Genomic DNA, 20,914 nt, shown 5'->3' on the forward strand with positions numbered 1-20,914 from the left:
TACAAGAAAAAATATTCCATAGGTACATTGGGGCCTAAGATGTATGCTCACTCTGACCTAAAAGCAGTATGTTTAAGAATAATAGGAGAGAGAAACTCTTGAGCCAGTCTGAGACTCAGACCCTGTTCTTGCTCTACTGGTGACTAAACTGTGATCTTGAACAAAGATCATAAGCTCACAGAGCCTTAGTTTCTTCAACAGTAAATAGAAAGAACAAAACCTGCTCTGTATTTTATAAGACTGACCTAAGGCTCAAATGAAATTGAGACACTATATGTAAATGAATTTTGAAAAACACTATCTTAAACTCAATTTAAACATTTCACTTGTTCCCATGACCTAGGAAGATCATGTCCAGACTCCTTACCTTGGCGTATAAATCCTCATTTCTATTGTCTGAAACGCACACTCTAGTGCAGTCTTGATGAACGCCTAGGTACCAATACTTGTAGACTATAACCCAATGGTCATTTACATTTTCAAAAATTGAAATGTGGATAAATTAATTATGGTGGGTTAAAAGGTAACAGGGCAGTCCTGACTATGTATAATATGCAGAAGAGTTTTTGTTTCCTAAAACAGAAATGATGATTGAAAATATTCATTTTGAATAACTGGCAGAATTTCAAGCCCCAAAATATGCAGTAAATATAAGGGTCTAAAAATTAAGAGGAAAAAAACCCACATTTTATACTCTTGCTTTATTGTTATTTTTATTTTTCCCTTGTTAAAAAAAGCAGTGCATGCCATTACAGGCCAATACATGTTTGCAAAAAGAATAACCCATATATACTACCTACCTAGATGCAACTATTATTAAGAATTTATTAGACCAGATTCTTTTCAATGTTTATCAAAAATCATATCACAATGTACCTACCATTTTGTAAAATATAACAAAATTAACTAACAAATCCTTTATTTTTGGCCATTAGAGTGGTTTCCAGTTTTTCAGTATTAGAGGTAGCAGGTTAAGAATGATTGGCTTAAAAAATAGAATTAAAAATACACACTAAGAATAATATCCCTGCAGAAATTGTTAGTGACACTTAAGGACTCATACAAGTTTATAAAACTGCCAACGTCCTCCCTCCTTCCTTCCCACCACTACTCTCCCCAAAAGACCAAAAGTGGGGAAGGCACATTTTCAACATCATCATCATTTCAACCTAAAAGTCTGTAAATTGTTTCTGATCAAACTGTAAGCTACACATTTAGTGTGACGTCAGATCTAACAAGCCTACCTGCTCTAAGTCACTTACAGGGCACTAGGTGCCTTTCCCTCACTTTCTCATGGTTTCTATCAGTTACTTAAGAAAAGCACATATTTTGTTGAGAGGATACACTGAGAGAGAATGGGACTCCTGTTCCTCCCCCTGAATAGATACAAGAGCATCAGAAGTTCTCCAGCTATTACAGTGCCAGTTAAAGAGAAAAAAATCATGTCCTATCTTTCTTTGTGGACCTTTTAAACATAAAGTCACTAGAAGAACTTTCAAAATGAGAACATTATATTCATAATGACTTTAAAAACACAGTCCAGAATCTAACCACCTCTCATCATTTCTGCTGCTATGACCTGGGGCTTGCCACCATGATCTCTCACCTGGATTCCTACAGCAGCCTCCTAACAAGTCTCTCTGCCTCTACCCTTGCCCCTAGTAGCAGAAACTCCTGGTTGATTTCCACCTGCCTCAGTTACCTGGTTTTCCACTAATTTCCGATGCCACAGCCTGCATGTCTTTGCCTCCGGGGTTTCTCAGCCTCCTGAGAATTGGCCCTCAACCAGTGACTGGAGGGAGTTGGGGGACAAAACCTCAGCCCCACTGCCCCTGGTGTCTGTAATCTGACATGCATTTTACCCTGACCCCCAGAGTCTCCCCACAGGGATTAAACCCCAGCTGTCCATGGTGTTGTTGGCTGCTACCCATTTCCTTTCTTACGGTTCCACTTCCCTACTGGCAGAATCTTCATTCTCAAATGAAGCAATTCCTTGTCTTGGCATCTGCTTCTCAGGAAACCGTACAATGACATCACCCTTCAAACTTTCTCAACTCAAAAGGCAGAGCCATCTTTTTAAAAGCAGATTATGTCAGTTCTCTCTCAAAAGCCTTCAAATGGCTATCTCCTCTTCTCTTAGAATTGAATGTCACAATCTTTACAAAAGTCTTTACAGAAGGCCCTACATCATCTGTCTCCCCTCTCACCTGCCCCCACCCCACCCCGCCGGTCCATGAACTTGCCCGTCATATCCCGTCTTAGGCCCTTGCTCCCGCCATTCCCTCAGCCTAGAACACTCCTTCCCTGGGAATTGGCTCCCTGATTAACTCCTTCAGCTCATTCAAGCCCTCCTCAGCTCACAGCTTCTCCACGAGGTCACCCTGACCACCACCCTACTCAGTACAGCACACTCTCCCTGACCTGCAAAGCTCTCCCAAAACCCTTAGCCTGCTTTATTTTTTCTTTTTCCGTTGCACTCACCACCTTCTAACATATTAAATAACTTATATTCCCTGCTAGAATATAAACTCTACAAGGACGGGGCTCTTTGTTGTGTTCCCTGATGTTTCTTAAGTGCTTGGAACAGCGCCTGACAAGTAAGGAGCATTCCATAAAAATCTGCTAAACAATTACCATAACTTATCATGTTCTTGCTTAGTGGAAGAAAAATGATACATATATACTATATGGGTCACACATTCACCATAAAAATAACCCTCCCTTTTAAGGTAAGTTTGAAAACAGCTAATAAATTGTGTTTATATATAAATTTATATTCTAAGTGCATATATTAAGTTTTAATAATGTATTTTAATTTGTCGCTATAATTTCGAAAAATACAATGATTCAGACTTGCTAACAGATAATACAGAGGGTGCTGATTCACCATAGTTTTTTTCACTCACAAAGAGTTTTCCACCTAGGGTTTACACAGAGTTCCTGTAAAGACTGAATACCTCTCATTCATTAAAAAAACATAATTAACTTACATATAAAAATTTTCAGGAACACATCTACTTCGTAGAACTGGACGTTTTGGTGCACGGTGGTACACGATTATCTACAGATGTGTCAAAGGTACTCAATTTCGTATTATACCTTACATTCTCCCCTTGCCTGTTCGGGTGTGGAACTCAGAACGACACATAAATGTCCAATTTAATTTAAAAGAAATCCATTCCTTAAATTACCACATTACGAATACTCAATGAATATTTACAGAACAGTAATAGGCAGCTAACCTACGGCTTTGAGTAGAATTTAAACACTGAATTTTAAGAAAACCCAGCAGAGGAACTTTAAAATTACTTTGATTTTTAGGTTTAAATAAAATCCTCAATGTTATTTCAGAATAGACCAGGGCTTCAGAATTCACTGTGCAAGCAAATCGGTAAACCACTTCATATTAAGTTACGTATATAAAAAAGAGAGATTTGGAGCAGCTTTCAGTGTACTGTGACAATGGAAAATAAATCTCACATATAAACGTATGTGCACATACCTGTAGGTGTACAAACAGATAGATAACTTCTATTAGTAGTAATTGTTACAGAATGCTTAGCAAAGGAGAAAATAAATTATAATTATAAACCTTATGCTTTTACCTTCATTATCTTCTAAAATATGTCAAAGGAAGAAATTAGCAGGCAGCTGCTAAGATTTACTTCTGATGTTTAATTCTTACAAGAAGAAGTAAACAATTTAAATTCTAAAAAAAATGTACTGAACAATATTTTCAACTTAAATTTTTAAAAAAATGCTAAGTTGTTGACTTATTTGAGATTATTAGACATATATGGCTATAGGGAGTTTTAAATATCAGAAATCATAATTATTTATCAAGATGAAGGAAATCTGAAAATGAATTTAGGATCTTGAGCAGGGGGGATAAAGGTACTCATTTAACAAAACTGTAATCTTAATAAAATGAATGTTAAAATACTATGTATTGCCCCAAATTGATCTATAGGTTCAACACAGTCCCTATCCAAGTACTAGCGGGCTTCTTTGCAGACATTAACAGACTTATCCTAAAATTCATGTGGAAATCCAAGGGACCCAGAAGATTCAAAGAATCTTCAAAAAGAATAAAGTTAGAAGACTCATAGTAATCAAGATAGTGTGGTACTGTGACATGACAGACCTGTGGATTAAGGGAATACATTGAGAGTACAGAAATGATATCTCACTTTAATGTTCAGTTGATTTGTTAATGAAAGTCCCAAGATCACTCAATGGAGAACGAAAGCCTTTTCAACAAGTAATGAAAAATTACCATATGATCCAGAAATTCCGTTCTTAGACACACACAAAGACATGAAAACACTCCCCACACAGAAACCTGTACACAAATGTTCACAGCAGCATTTTTCAAAATATCCAAAAAGTAGAAACAACAGAGGTGTCCATCAACTGATGACTGCATAAACAAAATATGCTATGTCAATAAAATAGAAATATTACTTGGCAATAAAAAAGGAATAAAGTACCAACACATGCCACAACATGAGTGAACCCTGAAATCATAATGCTAAGTAGAAGAAGCCAGTCACAAAAGACTGCATATTATGTAATTCCATTTATATGAAAATATATAAGAGGAAAACCTATATAGAAGAAAAGTAGATTAGGGCTTGCTTAGAGCAGAGGGGGAGGGTGGCAAGTGGTGAGGGATGACTGCTAAAGGGAGTGGGTTTCTTCTGGGGATGATGAAAATGTTCTAAAATTGATTTTGCTGATGGTTACATAACTCTGCATATACTAAAAACCATCCAATTTTACAATTTAAATGAGTAAATTGCATGGCTTATGAATTACACTTTAATAAAGCTATTTCCAAAAAATCAACAATTCTATACATTGATAAATAGAACTTGATTCCCAGATAAAAAGGGCTTTCTAAAGGGCATATTCAGGTAAGTTTTTTTTTTTTTCCTTTGACATTTTGAACTTCAGTTTTGGAAAAGAAGAGGCACAAAAGAAATAGAGGCACACCAGTTATTTATGTAACTGAATAATAATAATAAAACTGAGAAAAATAATAATACAAGCATTAACATAATGCTTTATGGAATAAAAAAGCACCTGCACATATGGTCCTGCAGCCAACAAATGACAAACCAGAATGAGTCCCTTGTCCCCTCCCCTGAGTTAACACAGAGATAACATATAAGAAATAGGAAAGTTGATGACTCTCAGGGCATACTCAGCAATCAATGCAAAAGCTTGAAGAAACACTTGGAAATGTGGAAAATGACTAGGACTCTTGTAGGGAGTAAACGGCGGCCTGCAATGGGAGAGTGCCCGAGTTCACATTGTCCTCTGTGGATAGATGCCTACCCTGCCGGCTGCAGGGCAGAAAATCAGAAGGGCCAGCCCGGTGCCAGCCTAAGGCTGGGAACCAATGGCAGGGTAGCTCTAGAGCTCAGCTGGAGTGAAGAACCCCCTACAGCCACCCAAGCAGGAGGCTGGACAACCCCCAAGCACTCACTTCTCCCCACCTCAACTGCTGACCTGGCGACTGCATCTGAGGGAGGCTCCCGTCTGATAAGAATAATGCCTGAGAAGATAGAAAGTTCTCTGTAGTGACAGGGACACCTCTGGCAAATGAGCAGCAGTGACAGAGCCCAGATTGTACTCTACCAGCCGCTTCCTCACCTCCAGCCACTAAATCACCCCTAAGAGCACAGCCTAGAGTCAAGCATTGCATTCTTCTTCTTAAGTGGATCTTAATAACTCAAATAAAATCCATTTTCACAGAAAAAATGAAAGTAAAAACTATGAGCGTAAGCAACGTGAAAAATAGAAAAATGAAAACAATCTCTACCAAAGGAAGTCAAATATGAAACAATATTTAAGTTAAATGTAATAAATTGTTTCATAAAACAAAGGGGGTATTAGAAATATGAAGCATCTACAAGCAACTGTCAAAAAATCACTTGGAAGTATTAACAGCAAATATATAATTATTGAAACAAAGTCAATGAGTGGGTTAAATAACAGAAAAGATACAATCTAAAAAAAATTGGTATACTGGAATGCCAGGTTGAAGTATGTTCCCAGAAGCAATGAGAAAAGATTTTTTTTAAAGTGGAAATAATGAGAGAAAAGCTAAAAAATACAGATGGTAAAAAAGTATCAAGAGTATCTAACAGGAATTCCAGAAAGAGAGAATAGAGTAAGAAATGCTTAAAGAAATAGTAAAAGATTAGCCAGAATTGCACAAAGTTATAGGTCTACAGATTTAAAGGGTGCACAGAGGGCCAAATAGGACAGTATTTACATAGCAGGGAGAAATTTAAGAACATTGAAAAACAAGAGGAAATCATGAAAAATTCCAAAAGGAAAATGGAGATAATTTATAAATCCAAAGAATCAAACTGAATCAGACTTGAGACAATAAAGGAATATCTTTAAAGTTTTGAAGAAGAAAATTTTGAAACAAAATTTTGTATCTCATTAAACTGTCATTTATATGCGAGGACAACTGATAGGCATTTAAGGTCTCAAAGAGCATGCTACATAAAGTTTCTTTAGGAAAAAGTATCTTGGAGGATTTACTTCAGTGAAAAGGGAAAAAGAAATGTGTGAGTGAGCAGCTGGATACAGAAAAAGTAAAGGACGATAAAGAAAGTTATTTGTTATAAAAATTGCCTTAATACAGAAAAAAGTATATCTATAATGCATGGATCAAAAATTCCAGGCAGTATTAACACAGGGTGGGAGGAACAGAGACATCTGAGAGCATGCTAAATATTAACTGTGTGTTGAGATGAGCAGGACAGGTATTTGTATGAATAAGCTTTAGACACGGACAGGGAAACGTCACTCTGTCTATGAACCTTGATAAGTAAGGGGTGACTACCAAAACAAAGATAAAGAATATGCAATACTTAGTTTAGTAGAAGAAAACCAGTTTACTCCAAAGAAGCTGGGATAAAAAGAACTAAAAAGAAGCAAGGCTAGTAACAAGTGCCATGACCAACACACATACACACAATTGAGAAGCTAAAATCAGCCTTGGTAGAACAGTAATTACTGTCAGTGTAAACAGATTAAACTTACCCATCAACAGACAAACAGAGTAACCAGAAAAATAAAAAGCTAACAGTCTTTTCTACGACAGATAGGTGTAAAACAAAAGGATACAGAGAAGTTGGAAATAAAGGAATAAAAGAAGGACTACCAGGCAAATATAAATGAGAAGAAAGTAGAGGTAGAACTTTTTCAACTCTACAAAATGAATTTAAGTAATAATAAAGAAATAAAATCTGGGAAAAGACAAAACAGCAACAGGGTGATTATGAACGCATATACACCTGGCAATACTTCCCTGAACACTATGAAGCAACAACTGACCACTATGACAACACAAATGCATGTTTAGTATTTTTGTTCCTTCAGTTTACGAGCTGTCTAGTTCTTTGATTATTCTTTTTCCTCCTTGGCCTACGTGTGTACCTGTTTACATTCACTTTCCTCTTGTGACTTGAGTTTTAGCAATATTTGAGAACATTTAAACAGCTGAGGAGAAAAAGGAAGTTAGATTCAAACAGTTCAGGTTTTCTATCTGTTAAAGGTTTTGTACCAAAGTTATTTGAAACTAAGCACCAAAATGAAATTAGAGCACTTTGTAAAATTAGAAATTAGAGTGCTTCTCCCTATGTAATGGAAGATATACCCATAAATTTTCTAATGTTTTAAGCTTCCATGGCAACCTGTGACCTAGAGTAGTGAAAAATCAAGTACACAAAAGCTAAAAGAATTTCACAGAGAAGTGTCCTTTAAAAACTGGTCTTGTGTATAGCATCCATGAGGTCTGGTTTAGTTTTATTTTTTTTTTTTTCAGAATAACCAAAAATGCTATAGACAACATCAATTATATTTGTACTCAGGTTTTGAAGGAGTCTATTTTTATATTCCTTGCTTTCTTTGAAGAAAGCAATGTCTGAAAATAGCAACATGAAGTTAGTCACATGAGGGCATTTTTTAAAAAGTAAATTAAATATTTCAACACTACAGTGTTTTTTAATCCTCCTACTTAAACATCTTACCACATATGAAATACAAATTTTTTAAAGTATGCAATGAAATTACTATGCTTCAAAATGCTTTGATTAGTCACTAATCCCAATCTGTGGATTATTACTATTTTCAGAAACCATTTCAAGCATTATTTCAAGATTCTAATAACACATATATTTGCACATAATCATTTCTCTTTCTCCATACTCTATTTCTGCATTTGCAATAAAAGAATATACTAATATAGCCATTACCACAAATAAAATTACTCACTATATTCTATAATTTTCAACATTCAAAAACTGAAATGATGTAATTAAAAATGCAACCCATCTCTACCCACCTTTTATAGCCAACTTTGTTAATAAAGATAGATGTGAATTGTTAATTGAGGGGCATTGGGCATTCCAAGGACTAAATACAGACACTTTGTTTCTTCCATCATAGCTGTATCTTAAATTCCTTCACCGCCTACCTGTCAGGGAAAGGCCACCAGGTGAGCAGTCTGTCACTCTTGCCTAGGCTAATAGATTCTCCAGTGGCTTTTGTTACAGCTCATGTCATACTATTAAAAAACTATGTGCCTTGAAAATGGCATAACATATGTAGCTGAATCTTGTCAACTGTAGATAATCAGACTCCGTTTGGCTTCACAAGCAGATGCAGATTAGAGAAGTAATGTAAATACGCACATCACAGCGGTCCCCTTTCGGCACCGCTGCTCCTACCTCTAATGACCCTCGCAGGAAGTCTGCTTGTTCCACTCCCACTTCCAGGGCTACGTCAACAGAAGCAAAGGGACGGCTGGCCATCTGCTGTCGTTCCCGAAGCAGTTGCTGGAGGGGGTTAAAAACGATTCGTTTTAAAGTAGGTTTTAAAACACATTGAATTCAACAATATCTGATTCCATTTTGAACAAAGGGCACTCAAAATGTGAAATCACCTAATACACATTTCCATGTCTAGATCACTAAAAGTGAAAATTATTTTCTCCCCTTGGCCTGGGTTATATTTCCTTAGAGGCTTTAAACGTATGTCAACTACAGAGCACTTTCCCCCGACCTCCATCCCACAGGCCTAATGAAATGTACTCAAAAGCACTTTGAAAACTTCAGGCGAGAGGTGCTACTTAAGTAAAAAGTGCTATTACGATGATGGGTATGCCAATGTTTCCCTCTCAAAATGACTCGAGATTTTGTCTTAGCTGAAAGCAAGTAACAGTAAACATATTTAAGAAAATGTAATGGAAAGTTGTCAAAATGCATTAATAGAAATTAAAGGAACGTATACCTGCCAAGACTAAGTCTTGTAAGTCATCAACATCCCCTGTCAATTGCTATCGAACCAGCAGGAATTGTTACTGGCGGTGTTTTTAACTTTATTCAAAGCCTCTGTGTTCACTATTCAAAATGAGGAATGATTCGTAGGTTGCAGAAGTTTTGTGCCAAGGCTTCCAAAGCACTCCCAGATATTTGTTCCTTTCTCCCTGTACCTCTTCTGGACTTTGCCCAAACTAAAACCAATAAACCAGCAAGTTCCAACCAAGTACCAAGCTAATTTATATTTCTGTCTCTCCTTGTAATTATAATATTCATTAAGTCATGATAAGGAGAAATTGATGACCTGCACTAGATATTGCAAATCTTGCCTGTCTCACTCTATACAGCTAATAAAATTATTATTAAATATTAAAAGTGGATGAGCGATGCAATTAAATACTCTTTCAAATGAGAAGAAAATCACATCATTGAAGAAAGGCAAAATCCTTGAACACAATGAACGGCTTCATTATTCACAAAGACTTTTCAAGATTCACGGGCAGTAACTTAAACATTAACAACTGGTCTTTGAATGTAAATGCATGTAGACCGTGATGCATCATTCATAAAATTCCCTTTCAGATGATGAGGAAACAAAAGCCAACACCTGATGGCAGTTTATTATTTAACATTTTTATTTTAACGCTTGTGGCACAGCAGCGACAGTGTTTATGAAATGAGCATCTAAAATATAATTTAAGGCCTTTCTTTGTTATTTTTAAAGAGAGAACAACCACTTGCTGATATGGGATAGAAATAATACAATTACTACTTAGTAATAGTTTAAATTCTTAAATCGTATATATTTTTAGAAACAATGAAGACATACCAAAAACATATTCAGAGTAAAAAGTAAATATGACCTAAACCAACGAATTATTCACTTTAATATAAACTCAGAATTGTACTATTAAAAATACAGCTGCTGGCAAACAGAATCTCATTTGTGCCTCTCTCAACAGGAGTGGCCAACTGATCTGAATATTGTGTCTATGCAAAATGCAAACTTAAAGTTACTCCAAAAACCAAGGCATACGAAGTGTACAAGACACCATGCTCTTTGTCTTTGGTAAAAATATAAACACACACACATACAAATACACAAACTACCCTTCTTACAGTAATGTACAAAAGCCTTGAGAAAATTATAAGTTCTAGTTTGGGTCTGAACACAATTTTCTAACATTGATATTAACGTTTATTCATTTGTTTTAGTTCTCCCTCGCTTAAAAATGGCATCTCGTATAACTAATTTTTTAACAAAATGAACAGCTTTTGTTTCCTCATCTTACCCTTTACCTACACCAAAAAATTAAATGTCTACAAAGTATAATTAATGAATACTCAACCACAAATTGTCATATAAATCTATAAGTATTCAAAATTCACTGTCTTGGACAAAGAATAGATTATTCTGGAAAATGGTATGTTATTGTGACCCCCAACACTCCTAATAAAGAAAATGAGTAACTGCCTGATACCTGCATTCATTTTTAAAAAATTTATTGGTAGAATACAAAAGTATTTTAAAAGATTTCAGTTTGTCTTCTGAGCTTTGAGTTTCCAATACTTTTTTAGAACTGAATGCTTACTACAGTACTCTTTGCAAAGAAGGAAAACATTGTGGTTGTCCAGGACCGTAACACTAGTTCATAAAACAAGACATGGTAAAACAAAAATAATTAGAGCACAAGATCCTGTACAGTGAAGGATACAAGCAGGGAATCAGCCAAATGAATTCGCTCCGGGTCACTTAGCAGAGGGCTAGTTTGAGGACTTTGGCTGACATACTGAGATCCTGACTTTGGGAAACTAACGCGAAGGTTCTGACTGAGAAACTGAGGAAGGGTAAATCATTTTATCCTAAAGCACTCTTGATTTGATATGATGGCCCTAAAATAATAAAATGGAATACAGTGAATGTCTCTTTGCTGCTAAGGCCCTGGCTCTGAGCCACGTCCTTCGCAACTGCCCTCCTACTTGCCAGTTAACGTCTGCATGCGTTAATTCCCAAATTTTGCCCCCTCTATGTCAGAACAAAGGAGACGTGAACAATATGCTTCCAACTTAAATTTTGTCAAAATTTAGTGTGACTACTGACAGGCAACATAGACTCTGGAGTTAGAAGGACCTGTGTTTAAATACCAGTTTTTCCACTTTGAGCCTAACCAAATTACTTAGACCTCTCTAAGCCTCAAATTTTCTCATCTGCAAAGTCAGCTGTTAGTAGTGTCTGCACCTACCCCTATACCTCAGAGGACTTGTTTTGAATCCCAGCTTCTCCATCTATTGGAGCATCATCAAATTATGTAGACCTTTCTAAGGCTTTTTCTTTCTCTCTATAAAATGGGAATAGCAATCATAATACCCTAAGATTGAGACTAACGAGATAATGCACTTGGACTGTTAGACACAGAGGCTGGTGCATTGTGAGGACTCGGTGATAGTTCATTGGTACAATTATTATGTTAAATTTCAAGCACTAATTTTATCTTTAAAGATGGCACACTAATTGCCACAGGCCCATTTTCTTCTGCACTAGTGACACATTTTGCTCTATTAGTCTCCCTTTTAACAAATGTTGCAAATTTATGAGACAGTTGGAAAATGTCATGATTGTGGTAAAAATGAATTCAGATTTGGAACTGCTTTCTGCCATGTGTGACTAAGAATGATAAAAACTCAACCTAAAAATTATGAGGAAACACAGAGTACTTCCTTAAGAACTTTCAAAAATTAATTTATTTTGTGAGTGTGACTTTTATATAAAATGACGTTGAATATTTTTACATGGAAAAGAAGCCGTATAACAGATGATCTATTTTATAACAAACCTGCTATTGCCAAATTATTCAACAGAAAGCCAAAAGAACAAATTGATTGTAATACAATACATTATAGTCATGCTGCCATAAACATTATTGTGATGAACATTGTAAAATTATGGATGCTCTTAGTATCATGTTATCTATAATAATTCTCTGATTATTCAAACTCTCTTACAAAACAAACTATGAAATTTAAAATAATATGAAAATCCACACTTAAATATGGCAACCAGGAAGAGTCATTGATTCTATCAAATATGTACGCTAAATGCCTCCATTCAATACTACTGCTTTGAACACGGTGTCATTCCCCAAAGTTCATACTAACCACCTTTCCAACGACCCCAAAGGCTATAACTCTAACAGATGTAGGATAATGATCCTTAAAAGCGCACACACCAAACAAAACAGTAACTAACTCAATCTACTACCAGTGGTTTTCCTACTGCCTTCCTCCCACGTGGAGGTTCTATGCATCCTTCTCCCCAACCTTCAGAGGTCCTCTACCTCATCCAAGTTTGAAGTAATGATCTCACCTCTGCATTATTTATTATATTCGTACAGTACTACCTCTTCACATCTTCATGCTTTTCTGAAAACTACTTTAAGGCAAAAATCTATTTTTATTTGTTTTCTCTTCCCCACCACATAAGTAGGTAGTCAATAGTGTTTGATGAATGAACAATGAACCAGTGACTTAAAGTATAAAAATCTATGTCATCTGAATATGACTGAAGGCAAGTTACGATAAAGCTGATTTTGATTTTTAATAAGCTTTTAATAGTATACATCCTCTGATATTCTAGAATTTATGTCTCATCCTTGAAAGTAAGTGGATGTTTATTCTTTCAAAGATGGGGCAATTTTGTGGACCCAACAAATCATCGTCAGGTTTCATATTTGTCTTCATCCACTTTATTGAGATACTGTAAAGATTATAAAAATGCTGCCATAAAGTCACTATAATGCATTCATATTTTAATAGCAATTATTTCTAAAATTTTGGAAAGGTATACAAGGGGAAATCAAAATGATTTAGTCATTATTCTTGAGCTTACATATGAAAATGAATAAGGAGTTTGAATTAGAGATTAAGCAACATTTCATGAAAAAGAGTATTTCTGTTATTAACACAAACACATTTAATATAGAGCTGTATAAGTAAAAAATCAGCTTTGTTCTTTTGGTGATACGATGTTGTGAGGAAGCACTGAGAAGTGGAACTATCTTTCTGTATCATTGAATGAGGAAAGCATGATATCCTATCATCATTTTTATAACAAAATCTGCAAGGCACAAGTTTACTTAGTTCTTCTTTATTATTTGACAGCAAAATGTCCTCAGTTGTCAAGTGGCCACAGCAGATTCTCAAGGTAGGTTGTTCAGATATACAGTGTTGTTGTTTGAGCAGTAATGTGCCAAAAACACAACCAACATCATCAAGCCTGCTACCAGACAGAGGAAGGAGAGAGGAAAATGGAAAATATTTCTAACAATATAAAGTTCAGCACTTCCTCTAAAATGCTGAGAGATTACATCAATACATAACATTCTCATATCGATGTGCATGTGAAAGTGTATATGCGGATATTCCCCCAAATTATATATAATTCAAAGTAACTCAAACTTGAATTAAAACCAAAACTCTTACATCAAAGGCCAAGATAAGGATTAAATAATGGCAGCAAATGAGGGTCTTTCTTGTCATGTGAGTAACACTGAGCTTGTCTTTGTTGTGACTCAGGACAGTCTCCATAGATTCTCAGACCCAGAAGGGACCTACGGATCCTCCATACAGAGATTCTTCAGTCTGTAGACCACAGACCTATAAAGGGTAAACGGGTGAGAACTAGAAAAAAAATCTATGAACCTGGCACTAAGAGATGATACTTTTCTTCAAAAAAATTTCTTTTCAATTGCAGTGGATTCAATAATTACTTACTGCTGCCTTCAGGAGCTAACTGGCCTTCATTCAGAACCAAATTGTAACTCCACAATTTTCCTAATTCTTTTAACAAACAAATGTATCAGCATATATGGATGCTTAAAAATAAAACAGAATAAATTCTAAAAGCAAGAAAGACTACTTTAGAATTCCCTATACATTCATATTTGCTAGATAAGAGCTTGAAAATTATCTTGAAGGCAGAATGGGTTCAATGTTCAAACATCTATTTCTAAGTTTTCATTTTATTTTTTCCCTTCTTCTGGCTCAGTCTTTCTCAAACTTCAGTGCTCATGCAGCTGTATGTGCAAAGTCACCTCTACTCTATACTGAATGATTTTGTCTCTACAAGATATCAGCCTTTCGTACTGATTTTGGATCATAATGTCCACATAAAATAAGTCTCATGGAACTCTTAAAATCATCAACATTATCAAGAGTAGATTGGCACAAACTTTTATGGCCAGACAGGATCACCACCATTTGTATATAATAAGGTCTTAAAAGCTCTCCACTGACAGGAATTAAGGAAAATGTATCTTATTTTTATACGTATGGACAATTTAAGTCTGGGCTGTCTTTGTTTAAGTTAACTTAGGCAATGTCTAAGGAAAGAAAGTATGACAGATCTTCCTTATCCTTATGTATTCATGGTTATGCATTATTAACATCATGGAAGCCAAAACCATACTTCTTACATGGCACACTTCTTCTCAGCTGAAGTTTGAAGCCAAGAAAACGAAAAGAGCATCTGACAACTGTTCATACATATCAATCACTGTAAGTCTTCATGGAAAGTAGGTTTCATTTAAAAAGAATAGAACTTGACCAAAATTTGAATTTTTCTTAATACAAAAGCTGTATCTTGAAGCATCTCATAAGGTTGCTTATCAAGAAAGTTCAGCTTTGTATCATTGGATAGACCTTGGTAAAAAAATCTATGAGGTGACTCTTGTTTCTATTCAGCAAGCTTTTCCATGCTGTTAAAAAAATATCGGGGACTCTTCCAGACAATCTACCAGGAGACTGGAGGTAGACAACTAGGGGAGCATTCTGATTTGGAGGAAGTATATCTGTGGCCTGGACTTGAAAGCAACAAAGCTTCATTTCTTAGTGGGCAAAAACCTAAAGCAACATAGAAATATTGCAAAATATCTGAAGGTTACTTCAGGCAATTTTAAAATTAAAATTTAGATTCTTAATACTTTCTTTGTTGACATAGATGGCATCACTGTTTTAGACTTTGCCAAAGATGATCTCACTTCCTGTTGAAAGAAGTCATGCAGAATGGATGCATCCAGAAGAGTCAAGAACTCAGGTACTGCTTGATACAAGACCATCCTTTCTAGTGAGCAACAGAAAATACAACAGGGTTTTGTGAGGCAGTTTTGTCTGCATTTTTTTGACATTAAAAGGAAAAGTGAAAAAATGAAGTGCTTATTGCCAATTTTAAAGATTACTCTGGGCACTTAAAATCATAATTAACAGCATATAGAAGTCTTGTTTGTTCAACATATACTTATATAAACAAATAAATGATAATATTGAAGAAATGAAATCACTACAGAAAACATATAAGGGTTGGGAGGGAGACAGTGCTTTAAATAATGTGATTACAGAAGGTCACCTAAGAAATGACCTTTGATCTAAAACCTTAAATACTCAGAGGAGGTGTCCATCCCAAAACTCAACAGCTTAACACAGAAAAGTGTATTTCTTGATCACACAAAATTTCTACAGGTCCAAGTAACTCCCCATCTGGGGACTCCGCAGTAGAGACGGATCCAAGCTCAAGGTTCTGCCATGAAAGTCACAGATTCCTTAAGAGAAAGGGCAGCAAAGAGACTAGTGAATCCTGTATGGACGTTTCAATGCCTCAGACCAGAAGTGACATACATCATTTTCCATAAACAGTCACACAGCCCATCCTAACTAAACAGAGACCAGAACACATAGGGGAACGAGGAGAAAATCAGGTGAATGGAGCAACAACAAATAAAGCCAGGAAAGAACATTTCAGGCAGAGGGAACCGCAAGTGCAAAGATCCTGAGTTTCTCAGACTTGATGTCTGAGCCTTAAGTGCTCAAAAAACAGAAAGAAGGCTGAGTCTTATTAAGCAAGGTGGCAAGGAGCAGGTGGTTAAGGATAATTTGGGCTTTATCAAGGTTAAGAGAAAATGAAGTAACGTATATGTATCATCAGGCATCACAGGATCCAAATAAATCAGATTTATTATTTTTTAAAAAGTAATTTCTCTTTGTATTGCTGAGAGAGTCCACTCCTATGGTATTAGAAGTAGCTTGGAACAAACGGGCAAAAGAAATAGGCTTTATCGTCCTCGAATAAAGTTATTTGAGACATAACCAGAAAACAGTAACAGCAGTTAATCTCAAATACAATGAACCTAGCTCTCCAATAAGTATCAAAAGGTCAATTTTGTATGTAGCCTCCTTTAATACAAAAGGCCAGGTGGTTGTAATTTATCTGAGCAAATCAAAATGAGCAAAGGATGAGTACTGAAAAGGTCATTTAAAAGCTACAGCTCCAGAATGGATGTTTAATACACATTATTCCTCGAAGAGCAAAACTGGGAAGTTGAATAATTTCAAATTTTGAAACCTGCACTTGAAGAAAAATTTTCCCACACAGAATACCCTCACAGCCATATTGTAGAATATATTACTTCCCCAAGTTAGAGGTCTAACTTGTAAGAGAAATACTTGTCCTGCTCTCAAGAAGAAGAGCAAATTAATGTCTTTGACATCTAAGAGGTGCACAATATGATCAAGTCAACCTTGCTGGGTGGAAATATAAAAGCAGCTGATTACAATAGAAGTGACACATCGACTCTTGCTTGTGTGCCAGTAATTTATGACTGGAGGCTCTTGTTACAATAAAGCTCAGATCAATCCTTCAGTAGCTTCCCCCCCCCCCGCCACCTTAAGAATTAATTTACTAAAGAAAGATTTTTTTTTTCTCCCTGATTCTGGGAATCAGTACAAAGCTCAAGATTCAATTCTGAACCACAACATGCTAGCTTCTAGGTTAAGAAATTCTAAATGCAACATAATCCAGTTAGCTTTATCATTTAGTGTATAAAGAGTTCATGTTGAACATTTAAGTAGTTTGTGACAATAATTTTGAAGTTTTTCAAGAGGTACTTAAATCTTCCTGGAGACATAAATGGCTTAAACACTGGCATTTTTCCTCTCAATCAATATTTTAAAAATATTTTTTCCTTTAAGGAAAATGTGATTATTTTGCTATTAGTTAATGGAGTCATTTTAAGTTCAATATTGAGAAACTCCAAAAATGGCTCTTTTGTAAGAAATACTTCTTTGTGAAATAAGACATCTACTTACTTTAATTTTTTAAAGTCACTATTGGAAGATACTTATGATGCTTATTGACTAATCAGTGTGATAGATTAATATCAAGTGTTACTTGTTTTCAATCTTTCATGGATGTAGATACGATAGAAACATTTTAAAAGTTAATTTCATTCATTTGAATTTTTTAAATGTAAAGGGAAGTTTGATACAGCATAGATGACTCATGATTGGTATAAACTGGCTTTCCTATGTACCAAGAGTGGTGTGTTAATTAAAAAAAAAATCAGAATATAAGAAAATGAGTGGTCATAACAGACTCATTGGAGTGACTAATTATCAGAGTCAGAAGGAATCCTAAATGTTACATAGTCCACATTTCCCATTAGCGCAGGATCAAAAGTGCTGACTTTTCTGACAGATGGTTATCTAGCATTCTTGAATATGTCTAGCAAAAGAACCATTTTTATCAAGATGGTATTTTTCCCCCAAAGATTTATAACACTGTTAGTTCATTATACTGGACAAAAAAATTTCTTGAGATCTTTTTGGATCTTGAGATCTTTTTGGATTAAAGTTAAATAGGATACTTCTAATTTCACTTATTAAAATTCCTTTAATTATATATTATATATTTGAAACTTTTCTCATATATTCAAGTAAGTAATTCCAATATCATAATTTTTTTCATTCATTGCTTATCAACAAATGTACATGGAATACTCCAATGCTCCGGGAAGAGGGTCAGACACTGGGTGTTTAAGAGATATGAAACACAGTCCTGGCCATAGTCTCCTAAGTGAGACAAAACTTCCTCATGTAACATGGTTTTTAGCATTTAGTTTTTCAATGCCCCTCTTAAAATGTCAAGTGAACACAACATTCTAGATGTAATCTGACTACTATAGAATATGGTAGAACTATTTCTCTTAATGTATTCTAAATTAACATGCCTTATTCTCTTTTATTAAAATAGATTTTTGTTTTATTTTTAGAACTACTCTCTTGTTGGACCCAGTCAACAATTTCAGGTTGTTCTCATGTGAATTTTGATCAAAAGAAGTGTTCCCTACTTAACACTTCTACAAGTGAAGTTCTAAGTCTAAATTCAGAACTTTACATTGTATTTGCTTACTTTTTCATATTTTATTATTGTTTTAACCTATTTTTCCTTGTGTGCAGAATTCTCTTTAATCCTTTAAACTTCCAACTAACATAACAAATAGTTACCTTTCCCCGTAGTGTCATCTGTGTTGAGCCCATATTCCATTCCCTTGACCAAGTCAATACCATTTGATGGCAAAGAGAACCACCAAGACAATGAGTCACCTTACTTGCTAGAAATCCAAGGTAATTCATAAAAGCCACCAAGAGAATGATTTTTGCTTTTTATATTCCAGAGTGTCCTCCATAGAGTGATACCAAAAGATAGAACAGATAAGGTACATCAATTTAGAAACATTTGGTTAATTTTTACAGGCTGTATCCACATATCCACTCTGCGAGAAAACAGATCTATGGTACCTAAGAAATTCCCTGGCTAGCAGACTAGAAACACTCTCTTTCATTTTCAAACCTTAGGAAATCATCCTTTGTCCACTGCAAAAAATCTTCCAAAACATATCTTCCCTAGACCTTCCCTGAAGTACAGCTTTTTGGATCATATGTTGTTGAATCCAAATTTTTGTACTTTGTATACATATTGTGTGAGGAGTGGGTCCCAAACTTGGGGCAAGGGAGAGTGGTCCTTGCACAGTTCGGTCTTAGCCAGGGCCTCACCAGCGAGGACTAAACAGCTTTCCGGGCTTGTTCAATATCCTGACCCAAGAATGCTCCCACGAACTTTGTGACTTCTTCCTATGTATCTTAGCTGCTTCACCTTTGGACTGGCACATGTTTTCCTGAATTTATTGGCTTATGGTATATGTGTACTAACAAAATACATCTAACTATATGATTATTTTCTCCATACCAAATATACTTTAACTCTTATCGAATATATTCTATATACGTAACACTTAAAACTTAACCTATGAATTCCCATTATTCTAATGCATGTCCCTTCTACCAATTTGCCCATAAACCTCAAAGTTTTTTAATCAAGCCATTTATTTCCTGGTTGATGAAAACTTTAAATGGATTAAGGAAAATAAGTGAACTCTTTATTACCTTATTAGAGGCCTTTCTCTGAAAATGGACAGTTATCTAGCAAGCAACAGTAAGTCTTTTGAACTGCTGGGGTCTCTGTTAAGGTAAGCCCCTTCTTAACCACTTGGGATTCTGAACAAGTTGAAAAATAAAAGGTGAAGCTAAAGGACATCATGTCATCTTTATTAATGATGCTGTTTATTTCACCTAAATTTACAAATTAAATAAGTGCCTCCACTTCCCTAAGGCTAGAACAGTTAATGGGGCAAACAAACAAAGACGCAGATCCCTGGGCTTCAGCTAGGGCCGAGGCCTTGAGGTGCAACTGTCTATGCAGGTGCAACACTTCCTAAGCAGGCAAGCTGAGGCAGTGACTTAATTCTGTGGGAAAGAAAAGTCTTCAGAAATTGTTGGGCAGAATGTTATTTGCTCTTACTAAACAACAAAGAAGTCAAGTTCTTCTTTGCTGTTTAATAAGAGTAAGCTTTAAATAGTTTTAGGCCTAGGTAGCCAGCACTAGCTACTCTGACTAAAATTCCATTCTGTACTTCTTTCCTAACCGCCCCATTTGAAATGTCAATCACTGTCTCTCTCTCACACACACACACACACACACACACACACACACACTGCCACTACCCCCTTCCCTGCTGTGTTTCTCTCCATAGCATGCCTTCGCCATCTGCCTTGCCATGTACTTTATTTATTATTTTATAGTCGGTCTCCCCATTGGGAGTACAATATATTTTAATCTGTGTTAAAATCTCCGCCCGTAGAAAGTATCTGGTACATGGCAGATGCTCAATAAATATCTGTTGAATTGAAAAATTAATTTAGGACCGTGGAGGGACCTGTGGAGGAAGCTTAGAGTCATATGGTTTGAAGGCAGGCTCAAGGTCACTCCCTACCATGTGCTCTCAGGTTGCTTCTGAATTGGCTAATAACATAAGAGTGACACATTCTTCCAATGTCATAAACATATGCGGTGACAACAGCCACAATAAAATACAATGGAAATGCCTGCTCATACCTGATTAGCATGGGTGCTACCTGCCAAATACAGTTCCTCTGAATTTAGTATTGGGGTGAGTGGAAACAAAGAGGTTTTGAATATACAGCCTGGGCAGGGGGGAAGGCATCTGAATAAGATGTGCTTGGGGCTTGATACCATTACAAATTTCTAACCTCTGCAAGAAGGCAACACTCTCTCTGAGAGATAAGTATGCATAAGACCAAAATTAACCTTTCACTTAGAGATTTCTCTCATTTGGACTTAAGGTCACAGGTCATGGATCTTGGACTACTTTCCTAGGCCTTTT

At 35.8% G+C, this 20,914-nt stretch overlaps 1 protein-coding gene across 2 annotated transcripts in view; it reads right to left on the reverse strand.

The window, feature by feature from the left end:
- ATRNL1 (attractin like 1) overlaps window positions 1-20,914 on the reverse strand; it is a 631,157-nt gene that overhangs the window by 194,878 nt on the left and 415,365 nt on the right. For both annotated transcript variants that reach the window (XM_074373561.1, XM_010969913.3), the window contains exon 27: window positions 8,754-8,861. In XM_074373561.1, coding sequence (XP_074229662.1) covers window positions 8,754-8,861 — 108 coding nt within the window. The remainder of the gene's footprint in view (window positions 1-8,753; window positions 8,862-20,914) is intronic.

The sequence above is a fragment of the Camelus bactrianus genome, chromosome 11 (genome assembly GCF_048773025.1).
Source record: "Camelus bactrianus isolate YW-2024 breed Bactrian camel chromosome 11, ASM4877302v1, whole genome shotgun sequence".
Lineage (NCBI taxonomy): Eukaryota > Metazoa > Chordata > Mammalia > Artiodactyla > Camelidae > Camelus > Camelus bactrianus.